The sequence below is a fragment of the Chionomys nivalis genome, chromosome 22 (assembly GCF_950005125.1).
Source record: "Chionomys nivalis chromosome 22, mChiNiv1.1, whole genome shotgun sequence".
Lineage (NCBI taxonomy): Eukaryota > Metazoa > Chordata > Mammalia > Rodentia > Cricetidae > Chionomys > Chionomys nivalis.
Genome location: NC_080107.1, coordinates 46,377,147 through 46,400,261, shown reverse-complemented (window position 1 = coordinate 46,400,261; position 23,115 = coordinate 46,377,147). Strand labels below are relative to the sequence as shown.

The 23,115-nt window shown below is 52.6% G+C and overlaps 1 protein-coding gene across 1 annotated transcript in view; it reads right to left on the bottom strand.

Annotated features, from left to right (window-relative positions):
* Hmcn2 (hemicentin 2) overlaps positions 1-23,115 on the bottom strand; it is a 162,110-nt gene that overhangs the window by 39,106 nt on the left and 99,889 nt on the right. The window contains 23 exon segments of the mRNA XM_057755127.1: positions 254-520; positions 893-990; positions 2,592-2,775; positions 3,159-3,283; positions 3,364-3,523; positions 3,612-3,755; positions 5,924-6,055; positions 7,286-7,367; positions 7,865-8,067; positions 8,858-8,971; positions 9,125-9,286; positions 10,108-10,204; positions 10,737-10,924; positions 11,287-11,400; positions 13,697-13,915; positions 15,353-15,503; positions 16,222-16,364; positions 16,839-16,952; positions 17,062-17,232; positions 17,735-17,926; positions 18,749-18,835; positions 20,242-20,355; positions 21,198-21,365. Coding sequence (XP_057611110.1) covers positions 254-520; positions 893-990; positions 2,592-2,775; positions 3,159-3,283; positions 3,364-3,523; positions 3,612-3,755; positions 5,924-6,055; positions 7,286-7,367; positions 7,865-8,067; positions 8,858-8,971; positions 9,125-9,286; positions 10,108-10,204; positions 10,737-10,924; positions 11,287-11,400; positions 13,697-13,915; positions 15,353-15,503; positions 16,222-16,364; positions 16,839-16,952; positions 17,062-17,232; positions 17,735-17,926; positions 18,749-18,835; positions 20,242-20,355; positions 21,198-21,365 — 3,429 coding nt within the window.

The following is a 23,115-nucleotide window of genomic DNA, read 5'->3' as shown; positions in this document are numbered from 1 at the left end:
TCTCTACCACAGCCCACCATTGCACACTCGTGTGCTACATCTTGAGGCTGTGACCCTAGATGCAGGTGGCTCTAGCTTTTGCTGTGACACCAAGGTTTGGTTGTAAAATAATCTTGGATTAGAGCTGAGGAGGACTGTATTTCTCAGCCACAGTAGCTTGGCAGGCAGGGAGCCTCAAGCAGGGGTCACCCCAAGCCTCCAGGGGACTCTCTCACGCTCCAGCCACTGAAGCTGCTGAGGAGGGGGTACCCACCCATCACTGTCAGCCGGAAGCTTCTCCTGGCCTCCCCTGCCTCGCTCGCTGCCATACAGGAGTAAGTCCCCGAATCACCAACTGTCACTGCTTCCAGCTTCAGGCCAGGCCCCTGCTCAAGGCTCTGGGGCAACATGGGCTCTCCATCTTTCATCCACGACACAAGGGGCAGGGGGCTTCCTCGGGCCTCACACGGGAGGATCACTTCAGAGCCTTGGACAGCCATCACATCGTTCTGAACCTCTGCTGGTTCCAGGGTGGGGGGTTCTGAGGGGGACAGAAGTGTGGGCAGGGTCCATTTTTAATTCGCAGCAGGCGGTCCTCATCATAGATCCTTGCATCATGGGTAAGCCCTTTGGAATGGCCATGCTAGGTGAGTCCTCCCCATAGCATCCGCCTCCCCTGTCTGATGGAGCTGGGGTCCAGAGCCACAGCTCACTACCATAAATTATACCCGTCAATGATTGGCACCCTGGAGGGCCTGCTCACTCTTTGGGGAATAAATGAAGGGACAAGAGAAGAAATTAGATTAGAATGCCCCATGGCTCTAGCTGGGCATGCCCGGATGAGCAGTGGATGGGGATTTTATTCTCATCTGTCATAGCCAATGGGGACTGCATGTCCCACCCTGCCCCATACCGAGTACCAGCACGGTGAAGTTCTTGTCAGCCACACCAGCTGGGCTTGCAGCCACACAGGTGAAGACGCCTGAATCTGCCAGTTGCACCTGAGAAATTCTGAACCCCCTCCCCAAAAGTGGGAGAAGGTGGGAGGGAAAGAGAGGGGTGAGGGGGAAAGAGGTTGAATGGATGGATCACCCTTCCTCTTCTTATCTCTCAAAGGCTAATTCTGAAATGGGAACCCTCTAGCGGCTCCCACCCCTTTCCCAGCCTCTGAGTGCTTCCTGAGCAAAGCCCCAAATTGCCCTTCCCTGGGTCCCACTCCCACTGCCTTCTCCAGCCCTTACTGCCTTGGCCAAACCTCTGCCTCCCAAATTCTGGAAAACTACAGTCCCACTGTGGGGACAGACATCCTCCGCATAGACAAACACACTTTGTCCTCAGGATCCACCTGTGTTGTGTCCATCTACTGGTCCTGCTCTCAGGCCCCGCCCCCTTTCTCCTGATCCCCTCCCAGCTTCTCCTGGGCTGCTCTTACTATGGGCCAGAGAGGATTGCAGTGCCAAAGCCAGGACAGAGGCTTCCTATGCTCCCTGTCCTTGTCAAGTCCAAAGGATTGGCCCTAGCCCAAGCAGCCGGGACATGGTGCACACATAGGGTGGATAGTTGCATCCATATGGCTTCCAGAATCTTCCATGTGCTGACAGTCCCGAAAGGCTATTTCTCCAAGCTCTGAGTAGACAGTGCATCTTCTCCTGTGCCTGGGAACCTCAGGATCAGTGGTCGGATTAAAAATGGAAGCCCTTTGGTCAAGCCCAAAGCAGCCAGTCAAGGAAGGGCTCTTGTGCATGACTGCCCAATGTGGCTGCCACCAAAGACTGACAGACCTTTGAGCACGTGTGAGAAACTCCCCGTGAGCACACCTGCTCCGTAGTGAGCAGTCTATGGGCAGGGACCACTCTTGTCAGTGACTTGTGGTTCAGGCCTGTGGTTTCAGAGTATCTTGTGCAACCCTCGTTTTGCCTTTAAAAACTTCTAAAAACTTCCCTTTTCAGGCTGGCAAGATGACTCAGTGTGTGAAGGTTCTTGTCGTGACCCTGGTGATCTGAGTGACTCCCAGAACCCATGGAAAGACAGGAGCTGCAAGACTCCATCATGGCATTTGTTCCTGTTGTCTTCCTGTCCTGCAATTACCTTGGGGGCCTTTGACCTTGCACCATGGAACTCAGCCCTAATTCCACTTTTTTCCACCTTAGCACCAATGCTATCTCCACAGACCAAGCAGTTAGCCTGACCATACAACCTCTGTCGTCACCACCCATCTCCTTAACACATTTTAATTATCTTCAGAGCTCATATTTGGGGCCTTTACTTCCTACCCCTATAGACCTGGTTCCTATAACTGCAAGACTCTCTTGCTTGCTGATGTCTAGAACCACCAGTTTTGCTCAGGTCTCCTCCAGGAAGCCCCCCACGGCTTTCCACCTTGCCAGGCCAAGTCAATGCCCTCAGATGTCCTCTCGGGCTATGCCTTCTCCACCAGGCCTTAGGATAAGGCTTCTTTTATTTCTGAGGTTCCATTGGGTGGTGGGGTCTTCTTTGTCTCCCCAGGCACCATAAACCCCTCTGTGTCTGTATTATTTGCATTTTAATATCCACATGGAAGCATTTGGAGTCTGAGCTGCCACCAGGGACCAGAGGCAGGACGGCGCGCCTACCTGAGGGAGCGGCCAGAACTGTGGAGGTGGGTGCGCTGCGAGAGCGGAAGGGGAAGGCCGTCCTTGAGCCAGCTCACGTGGATAGGCGGGGATCCCCGGACAGAGCACATCATGGTCACCAGCTCTCCAGTCCTGCTTACCAGGGTCCCTGTGTCACCAGCTCGTTGCTCAATGGTGGGAGGAACTGGGGTGGTGGATAAAAAGGGATGAGATGAGGGGTTTAGAGGGGCGGCAGCAACCAGCCCTGAACTTCTGCCACTGCCAGCTACTGCAGTTAGGTTCTTAGAGTCTTGGACACCCTCGGAGAGGTGAACACCACCTTCTGGGGCCCAGATTCAACCACTCTTTTCATGGCCCTCTCTCCGGACACCCTGCGAAGCCTTGGGCTGGGAAGCTTGTGATGCTTGTTTGAGAACAAGACTTGAAGGCCCAGGGAGCCCACAGAGTGGACGTCACCAGGTCTTAAGTGGAAGTTCCTGGTTCCACCTACTCATCCCCATGTAGGTGTCCCCAAAGAGCCTCCAGGGCGCTGGGGCTACCTGCCTCTCCTCAGCCTCAGTTCCTCACCCAGTACGTTCACTGTGTGCAGCCTGGCATCCTCCCCAGCTGGGTTGTGGGCCACACAGGTGTAGGCACCCGAGTCGACTGCTCTTAGGCCTTTCAGCACCAGGGAGCTGCCATCCAGGTAGAACCTGCATGGGGAGGAGTCACTGAGGGCAGGCACACACAGGTTGGCAGTTCTGATGCTTCGAGAGGCATCAGCAGGCCTTACCGGAGGTGAGGCCCCACATGCTGCTCCAACGGACCACCGTCCTTCAGCCAGGTTATGTCAGGAGGTGGCTGTCCTTCAGCCTCGCAGTCTAGTCGTATCTCCTGTTTCTCTAACACATTGTGTTCTTGTGCCATGCCTGAGTTCTGGATCTGAGGAGGCACTATAACACAGGCTATGGTGAGGTCCTGGCAGCAGCAGGGGTTGCTGGGATATGGCAAACAGAAGGGGGTATAAGGTGCAAGATATACCTAGTACAGACACTACAAAATCTTTGCGGGCCTCAGCCTGGGCGTTCTCAGCCACACACGTGTAGGTAGCAGCCTGGGCTGGCTGCAGGTGACTCAGCTGGAGGCGGCCACCTCGGGAAACCACGCCATGCACCATGCTGCTCTCTGTGGAATGGAGGGAAAGCCCCTGAATCCGGTACCCCCTGTACTGATAGGGGAACTGAGGCCCAGTGGGTCAGAAGCACCTTTGTAGATTCCCACTGGCCTAGTTTCGTTTCTTCGACTGGGACAAACTACCCCACCAAAGACAGCATAGAGAAAAAAGGGGGTTATTAGGTCCATGGTTCTGGGTAGCAGTCAGGCCCACAGTTCCAGGCAACAGTAAGCCATTGAGAGGAAGACAAAGTGGCAGGAACTAGAAGCAGTTGGTGGCATTTGCAGCAGAGGGGGAAATGAACACATGCACTCCTGTGTTCGGCTCACTTTCTCTACCTGTATGCAGTTTGGGATCCAAACCCAGGGTATAGTGCCATGCATTCTCTGACTGGGTTTCCCCATGCCACGGGGCAATTCCTGACAGATGTGCCCATAGCCAACATGATCTAGATATCCCCACTTTGAGACTCTCTCAATGGTGATCCTAGGCTATGTCAGGTTGATAATTAAATTAATCACCACAACCGCCTTCCTCAACCCACCTCTAACTGTTCCACTTCTTACAATGTCCCCCCACCCCACCCCAGGCAGGGAACCTCTCCCCAGGTCCCACACCTTCGGGTTCCAGGGCCTGTTCTGAGGCCCAGTCCTCCTCTACATGGATCAAGGGGAACCAGACACTCAGTGGCCCTAACATGAGTCACCCTTGGGGTTCCTGGGGCTCTGCTCACCAGCTTGGAATCCCTCATTGTGGGTCTGTCCTGGAAGAGTTTCTAATTGTACCAACCCTCCCTTTATCCCACCCTGCCCCCGTCCAGGCAGTCTTTCAGCAATGGAGACCTCGACTGGACCAGTTGGCCCCTGTGCCCCACAGGGAGTTTGGGCGTCAAAGGGGAGCACCATGGTCCCTGTCCCCAAGAAGCATGGAATGTGTCACAGAGATGCAGTGCTGCCAAGGGCTGGTAACTGTACAGCTCTGAGTCAGGGAGCCGGGAGGTGGAGGGCAGGGGAGGGCAGGAGGGCAGCAAGGCTTACAAAGAGCACCACAACAGGGGCTTCTGGGACAAAGCTTCAGTAGAAACCAGCAAGGTGCAAGCAGACAAGACCATGAGGCATTCCAGGAAGGGAACAGCATATGCAAAGAATTGGAGGCATGACAGGCAGGGTTTGCTGCCAGGCTAACTCAAGGGTCCACTTAGGAGAGATAAAAACACCCCCCCCAACCCTGAACACCCACGAACACCTGTACGACAAGCTCATGGTGGCCTCGCCTTTACAGCCCAAAGGCTGGCTAAGAGACACAATGCTACATGCTCACTCCTATAATGCCAGCACTTGGGAGGCAGAGGCAGGCCAATCTCTGTGAGTTTAAGATTTGCCTAGTTCTACACAGCAAGTTCCAAACCAGCCAGGGCTACAGGGTCATATGGAATATTATGTAAAGGAACGATGAAAAATAATTAAATGAATTTCTAAAAAATTAATACTGATCCAGGCTCCCCAGTGAGCTTTCAAAGTCTCAAGCTAAAGCAGAACAAGGCAGAGGCAGGTGCCTGACAGGGTGACATGATGCCATCAGAATGAAATGTCCAGAACAGCATTTCCACAGAGACCGCCAGCGGACCGCCAGAGAGGGGTGGGGAGTTGCAGGGAATAGGGGGATGACTAATGGCTCTGGGGATTCCTCATTAGGTTTGGGTGGGGAAAGTCCCTCATAGGCTCAGGTATTTGAGCACCTGCTCCCCAGTTGGTGGTGGTGTTTGGGAAAGTTACAGGCAGCCATCGCTGGGGGAGGTCTTTGAGAATTCATGGCCTTTCACTTCCAGATAATTTTCTCTGCTTCCTATTTGCAATTAAAGATGTGGTCTCTTGGCTTCCTGCACCTAGCACCATGCCTGCAGCTTGTTGTCCTTCCTCTCTGCCATGATGGACTCGGCCCTCTGGAACCATCAGCTAAAATAAACCCTCTCTCCCGTAAACCTGCTTTTATCACAGCAACTACGGCTCCTTCCGGGTCAGCCTCCCCAGTGCCGGGGTTACAGCGTGAACCACCACAGTCCGAGCCCTTGGTTTGTGACTAGAACGTTAATAACTGGCAGTGTCCTGGCTTTCCATTGTTCCTGTGCTGAGTGAAGACATGTTTGCACTTGAATGACAAGCAGGACGTGGATACTCACCCACAGGCATTCTGTCCTTCAGCCAAGTCACAGTGGGAGCTGGGATCCCCGACACATCACAAATGAGGACTAGGGGCCGCCCAGCTACCTGGTTCACTATCTCCGTCTCGGCTCTCTCAAATGTTGGGGGCACTGTGGGAAAGAAGGCAGGTTTCTGCACTCTTCCCTGCTCTCCAGTTTCTTGCGGTTTCTGTCTAACATTCTGCTGTTGATGGAGACGGCAGCTGCTTTATCCACAGATGGCTCTAGAAGCCACAGGTGACTCTTTCAAAGTCTCTACAAGTGGGCGCCAGATGGCCCACTCAGCCAGAAGATGGCAGGTACACAGCTCACAGACCAACAGTCCTGAGGGGCATCTGATCTCCTAGATTTCCCTCATCTAGCTGCCAGGCACGTGCCCAGTGCCTAATCTATACAGCAGACTAGTGCCTGCAGAATGCCCAGTGGGAAGGTTCTGTGTTTGTGTGAAACCCGGAGGGCAAAGGAACAGAATTATCCCACCAAGTCCTTCAAAGCATGCTACAGGAAGAGTCCTAGGCTTGTTGTTGGTTTGAGATAAGATTCTAGTAGCCCAGTTTGGTCTGAAAATAGCTATCTACCTTTAAATCCTAATTTCCTGCTTCTACCTCCCTCCCATGTAGTGGGATTACAGGCATGCACAGCCCCTGATTCCGTGCTACGGCCCCATCTCCATCTTGGTTTTTAGAATTCCAGCTCTCATACACTTAGTCCCTGGCAATAGGGCCTCTTTCCAGTCACTGATCTTATCCCTGGCAGCCCTGGGAGCTGCTTGGGGTGACAGACAGAGGGTAGGGACTGACAAGGCGGGACAGGGACCTCAGAGCAGTAGTTCTAAGAATGCCCCTGCTAGAAGCCAGGAACTCCAGAAGAGTCCTAGTTCCTGGCTTCTCATGATCGCTCACCCTTACCTGGAAGCTGTGCATGAGGACGTAACCAAAAGAGAGAAAGGACCAGGCTGACCAACTAACTCACTCTTCCCAGGTCTCACACAGTTTTTGCCACAATCCTTCAAAAAAGCCCGTACTAGCACCTCAATGGTACCCTTACCACTGAGTGAACTCTTACTGCACAGGAGTTTGGCCTCCTTGCCTGTCTGTCTGTCTGTCTGTCATCTGTCTGTCTGTCTCTCCAACCTGTGAATGTAAAATAAACCCTAACATTCATCCTCTGGAGTCTGTGGAATTCATTCTCTGAATTCACGAGACAAGAACCCTAAAGCTGCTGGTTTGGAGTGGCTTTGGTGGCCGTTAGGTTTTCCAGGATCCTAGCTCTCCCAAGATAAACTCCAAGAGCCAAGAAAGGCTCTATTCTTACAATATTGGGATCCAGGCTGGGCCTCACCTTGGACGGCGAGAACGAAGGTCCGGGTGGCCTCTCCAGCTATGTTTCTGACTTTACAGCTGTACACTCCCTTATCTGATACCTGGGATAAAAGAACACATGGGGTTGGTGTGTGGAGCAGATTCCACAGAGAGAGAAGCCATGGCTGGGAATCTATAGGAGATAGGACCTGCTGGCCTCTATCAGAGCCTTAGGAAGCAGAGACCCTGGAGGTCAGGAGAGCAGATTTGGCTCACTATGCCCTGCTTTGCCCTTTGTGGGGCTAGAGCTGGGTCAGAAAGTAGGAGCCCAGAGGGGCTGTCTAGGGGAGAGATGCATATTCATTCAGCATTCAGCCTGACCTACACCGGTGTGGAAGGTTCTGTTCTAGATCACTGTAAGGCAGACCTGAGCTGGGGCTGGAGTTCAGCTCTTGGCTGCTCCAGGCCTTTCCCAGGTCACTTGCAGGGGCCTGTGCATTTACTTGGGTCAAGAAGATGACATCCCCACACCTTAGCACACACCTCCCAGCTCCTCCCCTCAGGCCTCTAAGGTCAGGAGGTGCTGTGTCCACTGTCCAGATAGTCCATGGCCACTGACCTGCGAGTCCAAGATTTCCAGTGTTTGTCCACCTTGCAGGCCCTGAATCCGCTGCCCCAGGCCTAGGGGCTGCTGGTCCTTGAACCAGGTCACAGCTGCCTCTGGGAGTGAGTCTGTCTCACAGCTCAGGGTGGCTTTATCCCCTGCTCTGACCAGAACGGCCTCCTGGGGGCCTCCAGGAGCCTGTTTAAAGCTGGGGGGAACTAAGGGCAGGAGAGCCCAGTGAGGCACCATGGCCTTGCTCACACAGCCCCAATACCACCATGGATTAATGGCCCAGGAAGGCCCACTGAATCAAACGGTGGACCTGACCCAGGGTTGCTGGAGGAAGCAAACCTGGGCCAGTCTACCAGAGCCTTCTGGTGGCCACAGATGACCTGACACCGAGATGGCAGGAAAGATGCTGACAGCAGGCTTTTTATTTTTTAATCTTCTGACTAGACACTGCCCCTCCTTGGTGGTCCTTTGGCCCCTGGCACTCAAGTAGGCATCCACAGCCAGATGTGAGCCCTCAGGCCCTGGCAGAGCCATGCATTTACAAATGAATGAACCTGCCCCAGAACTACAAAGAACCTTCCAGAGAGCCCTGGCTGCTGGCACTGCAGACCAGCTTTCCCTCAGGGAATTCCAAAGACCTTGAGTGCTGTCAAAGGCTACAAGCCAAGAATCTTGGACCTTCCTGGCCTAGCTCTTGAGGTTAGCCACCGCTCTACTCCCTCAACTTGACCACCACTGGAGCTCACTGTGAGCCACGCCATGGGTCAAGGGCTGCATTTCCTTCTTCCCGTTTTCATACAGATTGCTACCTTACAGACAGGACATCTAGGGCTCAGATGGGAAGACACAGCCCAAGGTCTCCGAGCAAGCCCGTGCATGGCTGCATCAAACCCTGGTGTGTCCATGCTTCTTCAACAGGATCCCTTGAGGGGGACAAGGGCTTCCCTGGGGGCTCCTGGGAAGAATGGAAGATGGCATAGGTGGGGCAGGACGTACCCAGAACATTGAGTTGTACCGTCTTCTGGTCTCGGCCTGCAGCATTGAGGGCCTCACACAGGTATGTTCCGGAATCAGCCAGCTGTGCCCGTGTCAGCCGCAGTGTGTGGGTGCCTGCGGGACAACGGCCCTTGCACCAGCAGCCACAGGACCCCAGAACACTCTCAGTCCCTAATCCTCCCGTGAATACAGCCCTGTCCCAGGTTTGGGACATCTTGAACTCCCCACCAGAGCCTTGAGCTGGGCATAAGGCCTCAGTTTACCAACCAGGAAGGAGGAAAACCTCTTGTCCCAGGGAGAGGGGCTGGCTATCCTTGTACCACGTGACCTCAGGGCTTGGGTGAGCATGAACTTCACAGGGGAGGGAGATACTGCTGTTGAGGGTGGTGGTGAGCTTGTCGGCGTGCCAGCCTGAGATTTGTGGTGGGACTGGATGGGGGCAGAAATGAGAGGTTACACTGGGGGCACAGACTAGGGCTGGGGGAAGGGGATACACCAAGGAGCCGGCCTAAGCTCCCAGAGTCACCCCTGAGGTGTCTCCACACAGCCCTAGGAGGGCAAGCTTTACTAGTCAGAGCTACTTTGCACAGAGCACAGAGAGGCTTGATCAGAGCAGCACAGCCATTCTCCCAAAGCCACACAGCTATCAGTGGCAGAACTCAGATGCTACTGGGGCTTCAGGGATACAGCTGTGCCCACATCTGGGCTCATGGCGACATAGAGGTCAATAGCAGACTTGGGGTGGTAAGACCCTCTCACCTAGGTTGTAAAGCCAGGCCAACTCCTTCTGCGGGAAGGAGTCCCTTAGACACACGTCTGATGCACAGTGGGTGCTCACTAATGATGCTAGGAGACCTTGGAAGAACACCCCCAGTGCTGAGACCTCAGAAGAACATCACCCCCAAACTGAGGCCTGAAAGAATCCCCCCAAGGCTGAGGTCTGGAAGAACACCCCCCCCCCAATGCTGAAGCCTGGAAGAACATTCCCGCCCCCCAATGCTGAGACCTTGGAAGAACATCCCCCCCAATGCTGAGACCTCAGAAGAACACCGCCCCCCCAAAGCTGAGACATCATCCCCTCCAAAACTGCTCCCAGCCACTTGAGGTTGGTCCAAATATAACTAAAATCTCCCAAATGTTCTCTGTCCGGGGATGTGGCTGGGGCCAGGCTGCAGTCACTGAACTCTGAGTACTTGAATACCCTCAGGGAGAGGCAAGGAACACACAGACGCCCCTCTCAGCCATCTCACCTTGGACCCTGAGGGTAAAGAGTTTCTCTGCAGAACCCGCCTGGTTCTCCGCCACACACATGTAGCTGGCAGCATCAGCTACCTCTGCGGTGGAAACCTGAGGGTACAGAGACCAGTGCTGAGGCCAAGGCTGACAGTTCTGAATGGATCCAGAGGCTCCACGGCTTGGCCCCACACAGCCATGAGCATCCCCATCTCCCCACAGCAGACATGTGGGGCCACGGGTGTTCACAGTGGCCAGGAACAGTCCCTCTGAGGCCTGTCTGGGGCTCTGTGTGGTGTTTTGGGGAGGGAAACTGGCGTTGGTTGGTTGTCTAGCTAAATGGACAAGGAGGCCATGTGGGGGCTGTGCTGTCTCTGGAGGGGCCTGTGCATGTCTAGCTCCTTGTAGTCAGGGATTACATGGTGCTGCCACCCCAGGTCTGGGCTGGCTCTAGGTATGCTCCTGCTTTGGCAGGAGTGACTGCTACTTATGAACACTAGGCAGCCCTATGTGACCGGCTGGGTTCCTCACAAGTGCCATTTGCTGTGCGGAAGACACCCCCATACTCTAACGGGCCTTTCTGTGGCCCAGATGACACTGCCCCTTGGTTCCCTGTGCCTTTACCCTGAGAGGGGTCTGCTCCTACCTGCAAGACTTGCCCCTCCTCCAGGACCTGAAGCTGTGGGCTGGGGGACACAGGCAGTCCATTCTGGAGCCATGAAAGTGTGGGTGTTGGGTTCCCCAGAACTGGGCATCGCAGGTTGACGGTACTGCTTGCGTTCACAGTCACCTCCTCTACCAGCTCCTGTGTGTCCCCCAGGATCACCGGCGGTGCTGGGTAGGAGAGGAGAAAGAGACAAGGTGTAGGTGGTGGGCTGGTGGAACATGGTGGAGGTGAGAGAAGCTTTTGGCACCAGATGCTCGCCAGAGGTCCTTGTGCCCTCCTCACTGAATCTGTCAGGCCTGGAAGCAGCTAAGAATTCTGGGCTTCAGAGAGGTCAAAGTTTGTTCAAAGTCACACAGTAAGAAAGCAGCCATCTGGGACACTTTAAACTGCCTTTACCTGGCTTCAGAAACCAAGTTTGCAATCCTGTTTAAGACCTGAGCACAGAGAAATTGAACTTCCCATTCCCTAGGGCCCTTGAGAAGGAGGCCTCCCTGGGACCAGCGCCTCCCTGCCCCTCCTGGCTACTCACTCAGCACCAGCAGTTCATAGTGGAGCCAATCCTCGCCCACCTCATTGGAAGCCTTGCACGAGTACCTGCCCGCATCCTCTGCCTGGACCAGGGGCAGCTGCAGGATTCGGCCTCCTGCAGGGACACAGGACAGGGGCCTGAGCTCAGGAACAAAAGCCCTTAACCCAAAGCAAGGGAGCTGTTTCTCCTCTGGAGGGCCCAAGTCACCATCACTCCCTGCCTCATCTGGGAAGTGAGCAGATTCGATCCACCCGGAGCATAGATCAAGGGAGGATCAAGTCCGTGTGTAGTTAATGGCACCCGGTCTCGGGAGCAGGCTCTATAGTGTGAAGTGCTGTTGGTAGCCCATCTCACAGATGGGAAAATAAAGCTCCTGGAAGGGTTAGCAAGAGGGAGGGGTCGGCTGGCTGGTCTAATGCAAGAAGAAATGTTCTCAGAGGCAGGGTTAGCTTCTAGGGCAGTGGCTGCTGGGGGCAGGGGAGGAGTTGCCTGGGACCCTTTGAGACCAGGAGGCAACCAAGAGCAGAACCTGGTCTCTACCTACCTAGGGTCACTGTGTGCTATGTATTCCAGGTGGGGAGTCACCAGCCAAGGCTGTGGTAGCTTGACCATGTCAGAAACAAGGGCTCCCAATAAGCAAAGCTATGGGGTGGGGGTGGGGGAGCGGGGAGGCCAAGGTTACAGTGGTGCTCAGGTGAGATCTTGGCTTAATTTGGGATCAGGATCTACATTCAGCTTATCTTGTGACCACATCTTTAACATGCTAAGAGTTGGTAGCCAGGGTTAGAGGTCAGCAGTGGGGTTGGAGGTCAGTATTATCGTGTGGGGCCAAGTCAGTGGCTGCGGACAGGGATTAACTGATAGCTGGGATCAACTTGTGTTTTGGGTCTGCATTAAGAATCTCCCCATGACGGAGCCTAGAATAACAGGATGTGAGACTAGAGTCCCCGTCTGAGGTCAGCAGCAGGATTAGGAGTCAGTCCAGGATTTCCAGTGTGGACAACAAGCCTCTACATGTGGCACCTCCCAGGGATCTAAGGGTTCCTTTTCCTGCAAGGGCCAAGTTCAAAGCCTGGGGCAACTGTTCATCACAGACTGTGATAACCTTCTGTCCCCCACCCAGCCCCAGTGCTGGTCTGGATCCGGCAGGCCACCACGCAGACGCTAAGCCAGGAGACTACCTATTCCCTTTGGTACAGTCAGTGGGGCCTGAACAGCAACAGCAGTGGTCCGTGGCGGGGATGGGCAGACCAGGGAAGCCAGGCATCTCTAAGCCTCATGCTGGGGCTTTCAACTCAAAACCGTTTGCCAAAGATATTCCAAAATAAGGCCCACTTAAATAATTAATGGACCTCTAATAAGGAAATATTTTAAATGGTAAGACGACAATAGAAAATTTTCATAAGCTGTAAGCTATGAAGACAGCATAGTCCTCAAAAGCCAGAGAGAAGTTTTTTCATGGAATCACAATCATGTGTGTGCATGTGTGTGTGTTGCATATGCTTGTATGAATGCAGGTATACATGTGTGTATGGGTATGTGAGCATATACATGCATAACACGTGGAGGCAGAGGTCAAACTTGCGTGTTACTCCTCTGAAGCTGTCCACTTTGTTTTTCTGAGACAGGGTCTCTCACTGGCCTGGGGTTTCCTAAGGAGACTAGAGTGGCTGGCCAGTGAGCTCCAGGGACCTGCCTATCTGCCTCTCCCGTGCTAGGATCATAGGCGTGCCCTGTCTTTTCTGTGAGTTCTAAGGGCTGAACTAGGGTTCTCATGCTTGGCTAGCCTGTGCTCCCAGTGTCTTCCTGATGGAGGAAGGTCATTGGCCAACAAAGAAACTGCCTTGGCCCATTTGATAGGCCAGCCTTTAGGTGGGTGGAGTAGACAGAACAGAAGGCTGGAAGGAAGAGGAAGTGAGGCAGACGCCATGAAGCAAGCCGCCAGGTCAGACATGCTGAATCTTTCCTGGTAAGACTGGTGCTACACAGATTATTAGAGATGGGTTAGGCAAGATAAGTCACCACCTCGTGGTGCTACACACATTAATAGAAATGGGCCAAGCAGTGTTTATATGAATACAGTTTGTGTGTCGTTATTTTGGGGCATAAACTAGCCAGGTGGCTGGGAGCTGGGTGGCAGGAATGTAGCCCGCAGCTCCCTTCTACATCTTCCTGCCTCATGTTTTACATAAAAAGACTCACCTCTCCCTAGAGACTCAAGCCATTTTCCAAGTGTTCCAGGCCAGATCTCAAAGCCTAGATACAGGCTCTGGCCTGGGCTGGGAAGCTTGTTTTAAAAACTAGGTACAAAAGGCAACAACCTCAAGCAACCTTTATCCTCTGCAAATTCCAGTGAAGGTCTAGTCACACACGACGCCTGAGGTCACATTGCTGGTAGCAGATGGCCTACCTTGCAGCACCGAGACCCCATCTGCGGCTGACAGGGGCCGACCCTCTTTGTACCAGGTAAGCTCGGGTGGTGGGATGGCGTTGGTGTCACAGTACAGGTGAGCCGGGTTGTTCTCCACGATCTCCCTGTATTCTGTTACCCTGCCCCGGGCTTCCTCCTCATGGAGCAGGCGTTCAAAACCTGCATCAACATCGCCCACCTTCTGGAATATGGGGGGCACTGCACGGAGAGAGACCAAGTCATTAGGAATATAAGAAAGGGTTAAAGTTGCTCACTGCTGTTACCAACCAGCCTGGGAGGTGCTGCCACACCCTGCCACACAAGCTACAGCCTGCAGGCAGGTCAAGGCATTTCTTCTCTTTACTCCCCCAGGGACTGACTGGCTATGGAGATGCCTTGTAAGCTTTAGGAGCTGCCCCCTTCTCTGTAGAGTTCACCTGTCACTGGCTTCTGAGAGTCCTGGTGGCTGGGTGAAGAGGTCACACCTGTCTTCCTAGCACTTAGGAGGATGAGGCAAGAGGACTAGAAATATCAGGCCAGCCTGGGCTACAGTGAAATATCAGGCCAGCCTGGGCTATAGTAAGACCGGCTCAAAAGAACAAAATGAAGTAAGATAAAATGGTCAGGCGGTGGCGGCACATGCCTTTAATCCCAGCACTCGGGAGGCAGAGGCAGGAGGATCTCTGTGAGTTCGAGGCCAGCCTGGTCTACAGCAAGTTCCAGGACAGCTAGAGCTGTTACACAGAGAAACCGCACCTCAGAAAACAACGACGGCAAAAAGCAACAAAACAACAACAACAACAACAAAAATGATAAAATGACTGTGACAGGGAAAGGCTTTGTGAAGGGCGCTGGGCAGTGCCTAGCTCAGCCTTCCTTCATTTGTTGGTACACAGGGGCATGGCACTCTCAGCGGTTAGGACCTGCCCCGAGGTCACCTGCTTTAGCTGGATCTCCTGTTTTCTTTTTCTTTCTTCATGACAGGGTCTCACTATGGAGCCCTGGCGGGTCTCAAACTCACAGAGATCCACCTGCCTTTGCCCCGAGACACTGGGTTAAAGGAGTGGACCATCATGCCTGGCTTAGAATGCCTGTATTTTGCAAAGGGTGACACCAAAGCCCAGGGGGGCCAGTGACATCTCCAGGTCATGCTGCCCAGTAGTGAGTGACAGGGCCAGGGTGAGGCAGTTGAGGGCAGAGGTGGTAGAGGACAAAGTATGCTTTCTCATCAGGCCACTACAGAGCTATGTGGTAACGGTCTTTCCTTCTTTAGCTTGGTTTGGTCTCCGACCTCCCAGCCTCCCTCCTAGCCTCCCTCCCAGCCACCCTCCCCACCTCTCCCCAGTCCCTTTGACCCCCTTTCTAGCTTCCCTTTCTCCCTGCTTCCTTCCCTGCCTACCTCCTGACTTAATCCTGATTTGAGGCAGGAGCCCCCATCTTCTGAAACTCATTCCTTAGCCACAGAAGACACAGAACATTCTGCTTCTGAGACATCGAGCCATGGTGGATGAGGAATGCCCATGTGGGTCTCCTTGCCAAAAGGCACAGGGCTCCAGCCACGGTCAACGCCATGAGCCCCGTCTTTCTACCTGGAGCGAGCATCCTGTCTTGGGCTACTGGTTGTTATCACCCAGACCACCCTACAGTGGCACACACCTTGGATGAGAACATTGAAATCTTGGTCGTCCTCACCAGCCACGTTGGTGGCCACACATAGGTAGCGGCCAGAGTCAGAGACCTGGGTGGGCTGGATCTGGAGGAGCCGCCCCTCCCCCAGGACATGGAGTCGCTGGCTGGGGGTCACAGGCTGGGGGAGGACAGAGAGGGACAGAGATGAAAACCAAGATCCTTTGCTTATTTGTTTTGAGATAGGGTCTCCTGTAGACCAGGCTGATCCCCAACTCACTCTGTAGCCAAGGATGACCTTGAACTCCTGACCCTCCCGCCTCAGCTTCCTAAATGCTGGGGTTACCAGCAGGTACCACTGTACACCCTTCTCTCTCTCTTTCTCCCTTCGTCTCTCTCTCCATACAAAAATATGTATGTATGTTTATACACACACACATACACACACACACACACACACACACACACACACACATTTTGAGACAGGAGCTGCCCTGGAATTCACTCTGTAGACCAGGCTGGCCTCAAACTCACAGTGATCTGCCTGCTTCTGCCTTCCAAGTGTTGGAATTAAAGGCGTGTACCACCACCGCCCAGCAACCTACTCTATATTTTAATAAATAAAAATCAGACCATAATACAAAGTGGTGGGACCACGCGGTGACTTTGTCAAGCCAAACTTGCATGACCTCAACAGTAGAAAAGAAGCAAAAGGGTGGACGGGATAACGTAATGGTTGGAAAGTGTTTGCTTGTTTTGTTTTGTTTTAAATGAAACACTGAAGGGTGAGCAGAGCCAGCTCTGGGGCTAGGGTCTTCCAGGGCTCTTCTGGAAAGGTCTGAGCAGGGCTGGTGAGGCCCAAAGATGAGAGTCTAAGGCATCTGGAGCCCTGCACTCACCCTTCCATCCTTGTACCAGCTGATGGAGGGTGGGGGCACGGCCCAGCACTCACACTCCAGGGTCAGGGTGCTGTTCACCTTCGTCTTCACTTCCTTCACGCTGACCTCCCCCAAAGGGTCATCTTTGGAGATGGAAGGGGGAACTGAAAAGCCACAGGATGTGTGAGCAGCAGGCCTGGGAGGGTCCTGAGACCCCTGACCCCACTGGCCCTGGGGGTGGTTCCCTAACAACAAAGCTGGTAGAATAGGACTCTGGAAGGGAACCCATCTGTACCCACTTAAGGTCACAGAGCGCTAAGAGACAGGGGTGAAGCAAAAAATTCTTGGAGTGGCCTCTAGAGGACCCAGGTATCAAACTGAGGGGACCCCAAGTTGCATCTCCACACCAGAAGTGGTGGTAGGAAGCCGGAACTGGGGGAGTATTTGGATCACCATGACCAAAGTCTTAACACTATCCCTTCCTTTCAGTATCACCAAGACAAGAGTTTCTGCCCCCACCCCCGCCAGCTGCCTGTGACTCCCAGGGAAAATAGCCACAGGAAGGTGCCTGAGGTCTCAAATGTGGTCAGGACTTTTCTGCCTGGCCAGCCAATGTCCCAGAGATGGTAGGGGCTCACTGAGGACTTCCACATGGTAGTTCTTTGTTGCTTCCCCCAGCTCGTTGGTGACTACACAGGTGTACTGGCCAGTATCTTCCTTCTGAGCATTCAGGATCTGGAGACCATGGGTACCTGCTTGGGGAGCCGGGGCCAGAGTTACCCCAAAACAGGGCTTCACCATAGACAAGCGCTCAGACCAACCCAACCTGTGTCTTCTCAAAGCCCACCCTAGGGCCATCACCTGGGAGGAGCTGAATGTTCTTAGAGGCCTTGAAGGGCACCCCATCCTTCATCCAGGTGATATTGGGGGATGGGAAGGCCAGTGCCTCACAGATCAGGGAAATGGGATTATTGATGGTCACAGTCACTTCCTCGATGGCATTCTCAGACGCTCCCAGGATGGTGGGGACCACTGGAGGGGGGCAGGAAGGCCTTGGTTAACAGTTAGGACCAGGTCCAAAGACCCTGAGGACCAGGACAGCTAGGGCCACAGGCTTATCCTTGGTGCTGCAGTTGTGAATAGATGGGGAACAGAAGCTCAGGGCGCCCACACCCTCCTCCACCATGGAGTCACACTGCAGGACTCTCCTGTGCCTCTTAGGGACTCAACATGTGGTCTCGCTCTTATTCAACCTAAACTTTCTTGGTTCTGCTGAGGAGGAGGAGACTTTTTGGCTAACTGCTTCCTGGATTTGAAGTTTCCTTTCCCTGCTTCTGCAGCAGGTATGGCTACAGTTTGAGCATGAATTGTCATGGAAGAGGCTATGCTGAAAGCCTGGTCCCCAGCTGGGGTTGCTATGGAGATCTGACACCTGGCTGCTCGCTGGTATTTTTACTGTTACCCTTGGAGTAGCAAACAGAATGACAGTGGTTTCTTGTGGAAACCCAGGTGGTTGTGGAGGCGTAACACTCACCCAGGACAGTGAGCTGTGCGTGTTTGGTCTTCTCCCCCACGGCATTGGCAGCGACGCAAGAGTAGTGGCCAGTACTGGACATGTTGGCCTGGGGGACCCACAGGAAGGTACCCTCTGGGGACATCTCATATGGGTCTCCAACAGACAGGGACTGGCCGTCTTTGAACCATGTAATCTTTGGTGGTGGGTGGCCTTTATGAAGAGGAGACAGATCATTCAGTGAGCTCAGACCAGATGGCTCAGGGGCTAGAGGCGGCCCTGGCCAGCACAGATGTGGAGTTTCCATCCCCAGTCAGGATGGCAGCAGAACAGCCAGGGCCCTTCTTTGGGAATTCAGCTGCTCACTGGGGATGGGGCAGGAATGGCTTGGGACAAAGAGGCAAGATCCATTCATCCATCTACCCTTCCTTTCTTCTATCCACCTTCCATTCATCTTCCTACCTTACTGCTCATACATGGATCCTTCTATCTCCATCTATCCATAATATACATATCTGTCTATCCATCTTTCCACCCACTTAAGGCACACTTATCAATCCACATATCCATTTATCTTCCCATCCATCCATCCATCCATCCATCCATCCATCCATCCATCCCTTCCTCCTACCCATGTACCAGCCACTCATCTATCCTACCACTCATCCTTCCATTCATCTGTCATCTTTATTCAAAAATCTGCCTATCTATGTCCCCACCCACTCATTCACTGCGCTTCTCTTTATTCAGACACATTCCCTCTCACCCACCTACCCTCAGGCATCAGAGGGAGCCTGGTTTTCCAGGCCACAGGGGAGCTGTGGACTCAAGGGTCTGGTCCTAGAGGAGCTCAGACATTACAGATCTCTATGGTCCTGTGTGGTCAGTGCAGGGGCAGGGAAGTCCTAGCGTAATGGGACCAGACAGAGAGGCCCCGTGGAAGCTTCTGGCAGGTGACTGAGCTCAGCGAGGAGCAGGGCAAGGTGTCGGGGTAGGGGATCAGTTAAGCCAGGCCCACTGTGCAGTAGTCCTCACCTGTGGCATTGCACACCAGCTGAGCAGTCTGTCCCTCGGGCACCTTGATCACCTCCTCCAAGTCTTCATTCTCAATACTGGGAGGAACTAGGAGGAGGAGGAAGGCAAACAGGTTCCAGCTGGGTGACCCACCCCGGCTATCCATCCACAGAACAGGAAACAGAGTTTGCTGTGCCTCAGTTTCCCCATTTTGCCCATATCTGCTCCTACCCAGAAGTCAGTCTAATGAATTGCTCTGAGGAGACTCCGGACAGAGAAGTCGGTGTGGGGTTGAGAATACTTGTTCCCCCCACTTTGGGTTAATCCCTACTGTTTCTGGAAAATATCAGGGCAGCTTCAGTATAGAGGGTATGTATACATGTGTGTGTGTATGTGGTGTGTGTGTGGTATGTGTATGTATGATGTGTGTGGTGTGTATGTGTTTGTGTGATATGTGTATATGTGTGTATGCTGTGTGTGTGGTATGCAAGTATGTGTGTGTGTGGTACGCGTATATATGGTATGTGTGTTGTTTGTGTGTATGGTGTGTGTGTGGTGTGCATGTATGTGTGTGTGGTGTATATGTGTGTGGTATGTGTATTTATATGTATGGTGTGTGTGTGGTATTAGACATGTATGTGTGGTATGTGTGTATGTGTGTGGTATGCGTATATATGGTGTGTGTGGTGGTGTTTGTGTGTATGGTGTGTGTGTGATATACTGTATATGAGTGTGATAATGTGTGTGTATACGTGTGTGTGGTGTATGTTTGTGGTGTGTGTGTGGTGTATGTGGTATATGGTGTGTGTGGTGTTTGTGTATATGGTGTGTGCTTGGTGTGTGTATATATGTGTGTGTGTGGTGTACATATGTGTATGTGTATATGGTATGTGTATGTGTGTGTGTGGTATGTGATGTGTGTATATGTGTGTGGTGTTTGTATAAATGGTGCATGTATATATATATATGTGTGTGTGGTCTATGTATGTGTGTATGTACATGTGTGGTATGTGTATGTATGTATGGTGTGGTTTGTGATGTGTGTATGGTATGTGTGCTGTATGTAAATATTGTGTGAGTATATAGTGTGTTCACATGTGCATGGGAATGCATATGCACATGGAGGTCAAAGGTGAACCTCAGGAAGCATTCACCTTTAAAAAAACAAAACCAAAAAATCCTGGGTCTCTGACCCAGAATTTGCCAAGCAGGCTAGGCTGGCCAGCCAGAGCCCCCAAGGGATCCTCCCATTTCCATCACCAAGTGTTGGGGTTCTAAGCGAGTGCTACAACCCTCAGATCATTTTTCCTTTACTTGGGATCTAGGGAATCAAACTCAGGTCCTCACACTTCCGCAGCAAGCGTTTCATTGGCTGAGCCTCTCCCCACCCCCAGAGCAGAGGTTCTGATAAAGCAAGGAAAACCGGGTCCAGCCTCCTCCATCTCTGCCCACTCTGGCGTCCCAGCTGGAAGAAGAGGCTCCTGATGCTCCTAAGAACATAGAGTGTGTCCTACCCAGGACCTCCACACTGAAGTTCCTGCGTGCCTTCCCTGCCTCATTGCTGGCCAGGCATGAGTAGAGGCCTCTGTCCTGCTCCCGGGCCGGGGTCACCTTCAGCATCCAGCCACCTGGGAGGAAAGGGAAGGGAAGGCATAAGATCAGCAACCTCTCCCAGCTCATGATGCCAGGGATTAATATACAAGTATCCACCTCCCAGTGTTCCCTGCCTCTAGTGGGGAGCCAGAGGCCCACGAGAGTAAACAGAAGGATAGAGCATGACATCAGAAAAATCTGAGGACCTGTGAAGCAAGAAGGAACTGAGTTGCTGGCTCTCTGTGGCTCTGGCTAGGGCTGAGAGACAACAGTGAGCTACACAGTCCTGGTTTTTTCAGATGTTCATTTTGTCCCAAGAACCCTCCCCACAAAAAAAGGCTTCTTCTCCCAGAGATCTTTTTTTTTTTTTTTTTTTTTTTTTTTTTTTTTTTTTTTTTTTTTTGGTTTTTCGAGACAGGGTTTCTCTGTGGTTTTGGAGCCTCTCCTGGAACTAGCTCTTATAGAGCAGGCTGGTCTTGAACTCACAGAGATCCACCTGCCTCTGCCTCCCAAGTGCTGGGATTAAAGGCGCGCGCCACCACCGCCCGGCTCCCAGAGATCTTTGAAGCAGAACTAGTTCCTCACAAAGAAACCGCATATCTTATAAGACCCACCTGGAGAAGATAACACATACATCATCACTGCTATTGCTACACTCATGGCAGACATTACTAATTGATTGCCAGTCCCCATTGTGCTCAGCCGAATTCCAGTTTCTGTGTTCTTGTCTATACAATGTATCTGGTGACCTCTACCAAATGGGAGATATGTTTGCAATCCCACAGTTGATGACTGATGGGTCACTGAGGTCTGGCAGTTCAGGGTCAGAGGTCATAGGCTAGACTGATCCTGAAACAAACCTGGTTTAGTGCCTTACCTGCCAAGAGGTAGGTGTTCTCTCCAGGGCCGATTGGCTGTCCCTCCCGAAACCACTGGACTGTTGGGGGCGGGACCCCTGCAGCTTCACAGAGCAGTGTCAAGGGGCCTTGCAAGGTGACAGTGATGTTGGTCAAGGAGTCCAAGTCTCCAAGGAGTTGAGGAGGTACTGCATTCAGAGTACAGACAGGCACTCAGCCCTGCACTCTCTGCCCAAGGACTCATGGCCCCACTCGTGAACTGGGAGAAATCAAGCACTGGGAGGGGTCCCAGTTACTGCCCTCAAAGTGTGATACCACACCACAAGTGGGCTTTGGGACCAAACAGGAATCTCAGGCCTCAATTTCCCCACCCTTTCAGAGGGATATGGACAGGATTATTTGTTGTCGTTGTTATTTTTTGTTTTTTGAGACAAGGTTTCTCTGTAGCTTTGGAGCCAGTCCTGAAAACTAGCTCTTGTAGACCAGGCTGGCCTCAAACTCACAGAGATCCACCTGCCTCTGCCTCCCGAGTGCTGGGATTAAAGGCGTGTGTCACCACTGCCCTCCTCCTCTCCCTCCTCCTCCTCTCCCTCCTCCTCCTCTCCCTTTTCCTCCTCCTCCTCCTCCTCCTCCTCTTCCTCCTTTGACAGTGTCTTAGGTATCTCAGGCTGGCCTCTAACTTGCTATATTGTAATTAATTGTTTTGTGCTCTTTAACTCTTTTGGGGCCCACTACCCAGCTCCCAAACATGGAGACTTTATTCTTACTCATAAATACCCGGCTTAAGCTTGGCTTGTTTCTAGCCAGCTTTTCTAACTTAAATTATCTCATCTATTTTCTGCTTCTGGCCTTTTATGTTTTTCTATTTCTGTATATATTTTTCTTTCCTTCTTACTCTGTGGCTGGCTGTGTTGCTGGGTGTCTGGCCCCTTCTTTTCTCTCTCCTTCATCTTTTCTTGCTTCTAGATCTCCTTTCTTCTCTCTTTTCCCCTTCTATTCATACTCTCTGCCTGCCAGCCAGCCCTGCCTATCCTTTTTCCTGACTAGCTATTGGCCGTTCAGCTCCTTATTAGGCCAGCGGGTGTTTTAGACAGGCAAAACAACACAGTTTCACAGAGTTAAACAAATGCAACATAAAAGAATGCCACACATCTTTGCATCATTAAAACAAAGGTTCCACAGCATAAACAAATGTAACATATCTTAAAGTGATATTCTACAGTACTATGTAGCCAAGGATAATCTTGAACTCCTCATCTTCCTGCCTCCCTCTCTTGAATGCTGGGCTGACAGGAGTGTGCCACAATGCTGGTTTATTCAGTTCTGGTCCTGGAAGTCAGGACTTTGTTGGTAGAATGCTAACCATACTCTTTCCACTGAGCCAAATGCACAAAATCCCCTATTCGAGTGCCCATTATGGGGCAGGAGCCGAGCAGGGTGGATGCCGGCAAACGCAAGCCTACATCCACCCTCGGATCTGTGCTCTGGATGAAGGGGCATTTCTGGAAAGATCTACCACTGGGGTGATGAGGCACAGAAAGATCAAGGCCCCACGGCGCTCATCCTTCCCCAGCCTTCTCCAGGACCACGCCCTGCGGCCACCTGAAATAGATCCAGGTGCACTGCAGGAGTGACAATGGCTCCCGCACCCCTCTCTTACTACAACCCCAGCAGCCACCCAACTCCTACTTAGTCTTTCAGCTGCAGCCCCAAGGCACCTCCTCCAGGCAGGTATCTTGGTTCTTCTCCAATGTGTATGGTCTCCTGGCTTTCCTACCCCAGATCCCCCAAGATCACCAGCCACATAGAGCGTGGACTGCCAGAAACAGGGTAGGGAAAAGGTAAGATGGGAAGGAAGGGAAGAGAAAGGATAGGGAGGGAAGGAAGAACGTGGGTGTTTTGAGAACAGCCCTCAGGAGGGCCCTGTTGGCCATGGTC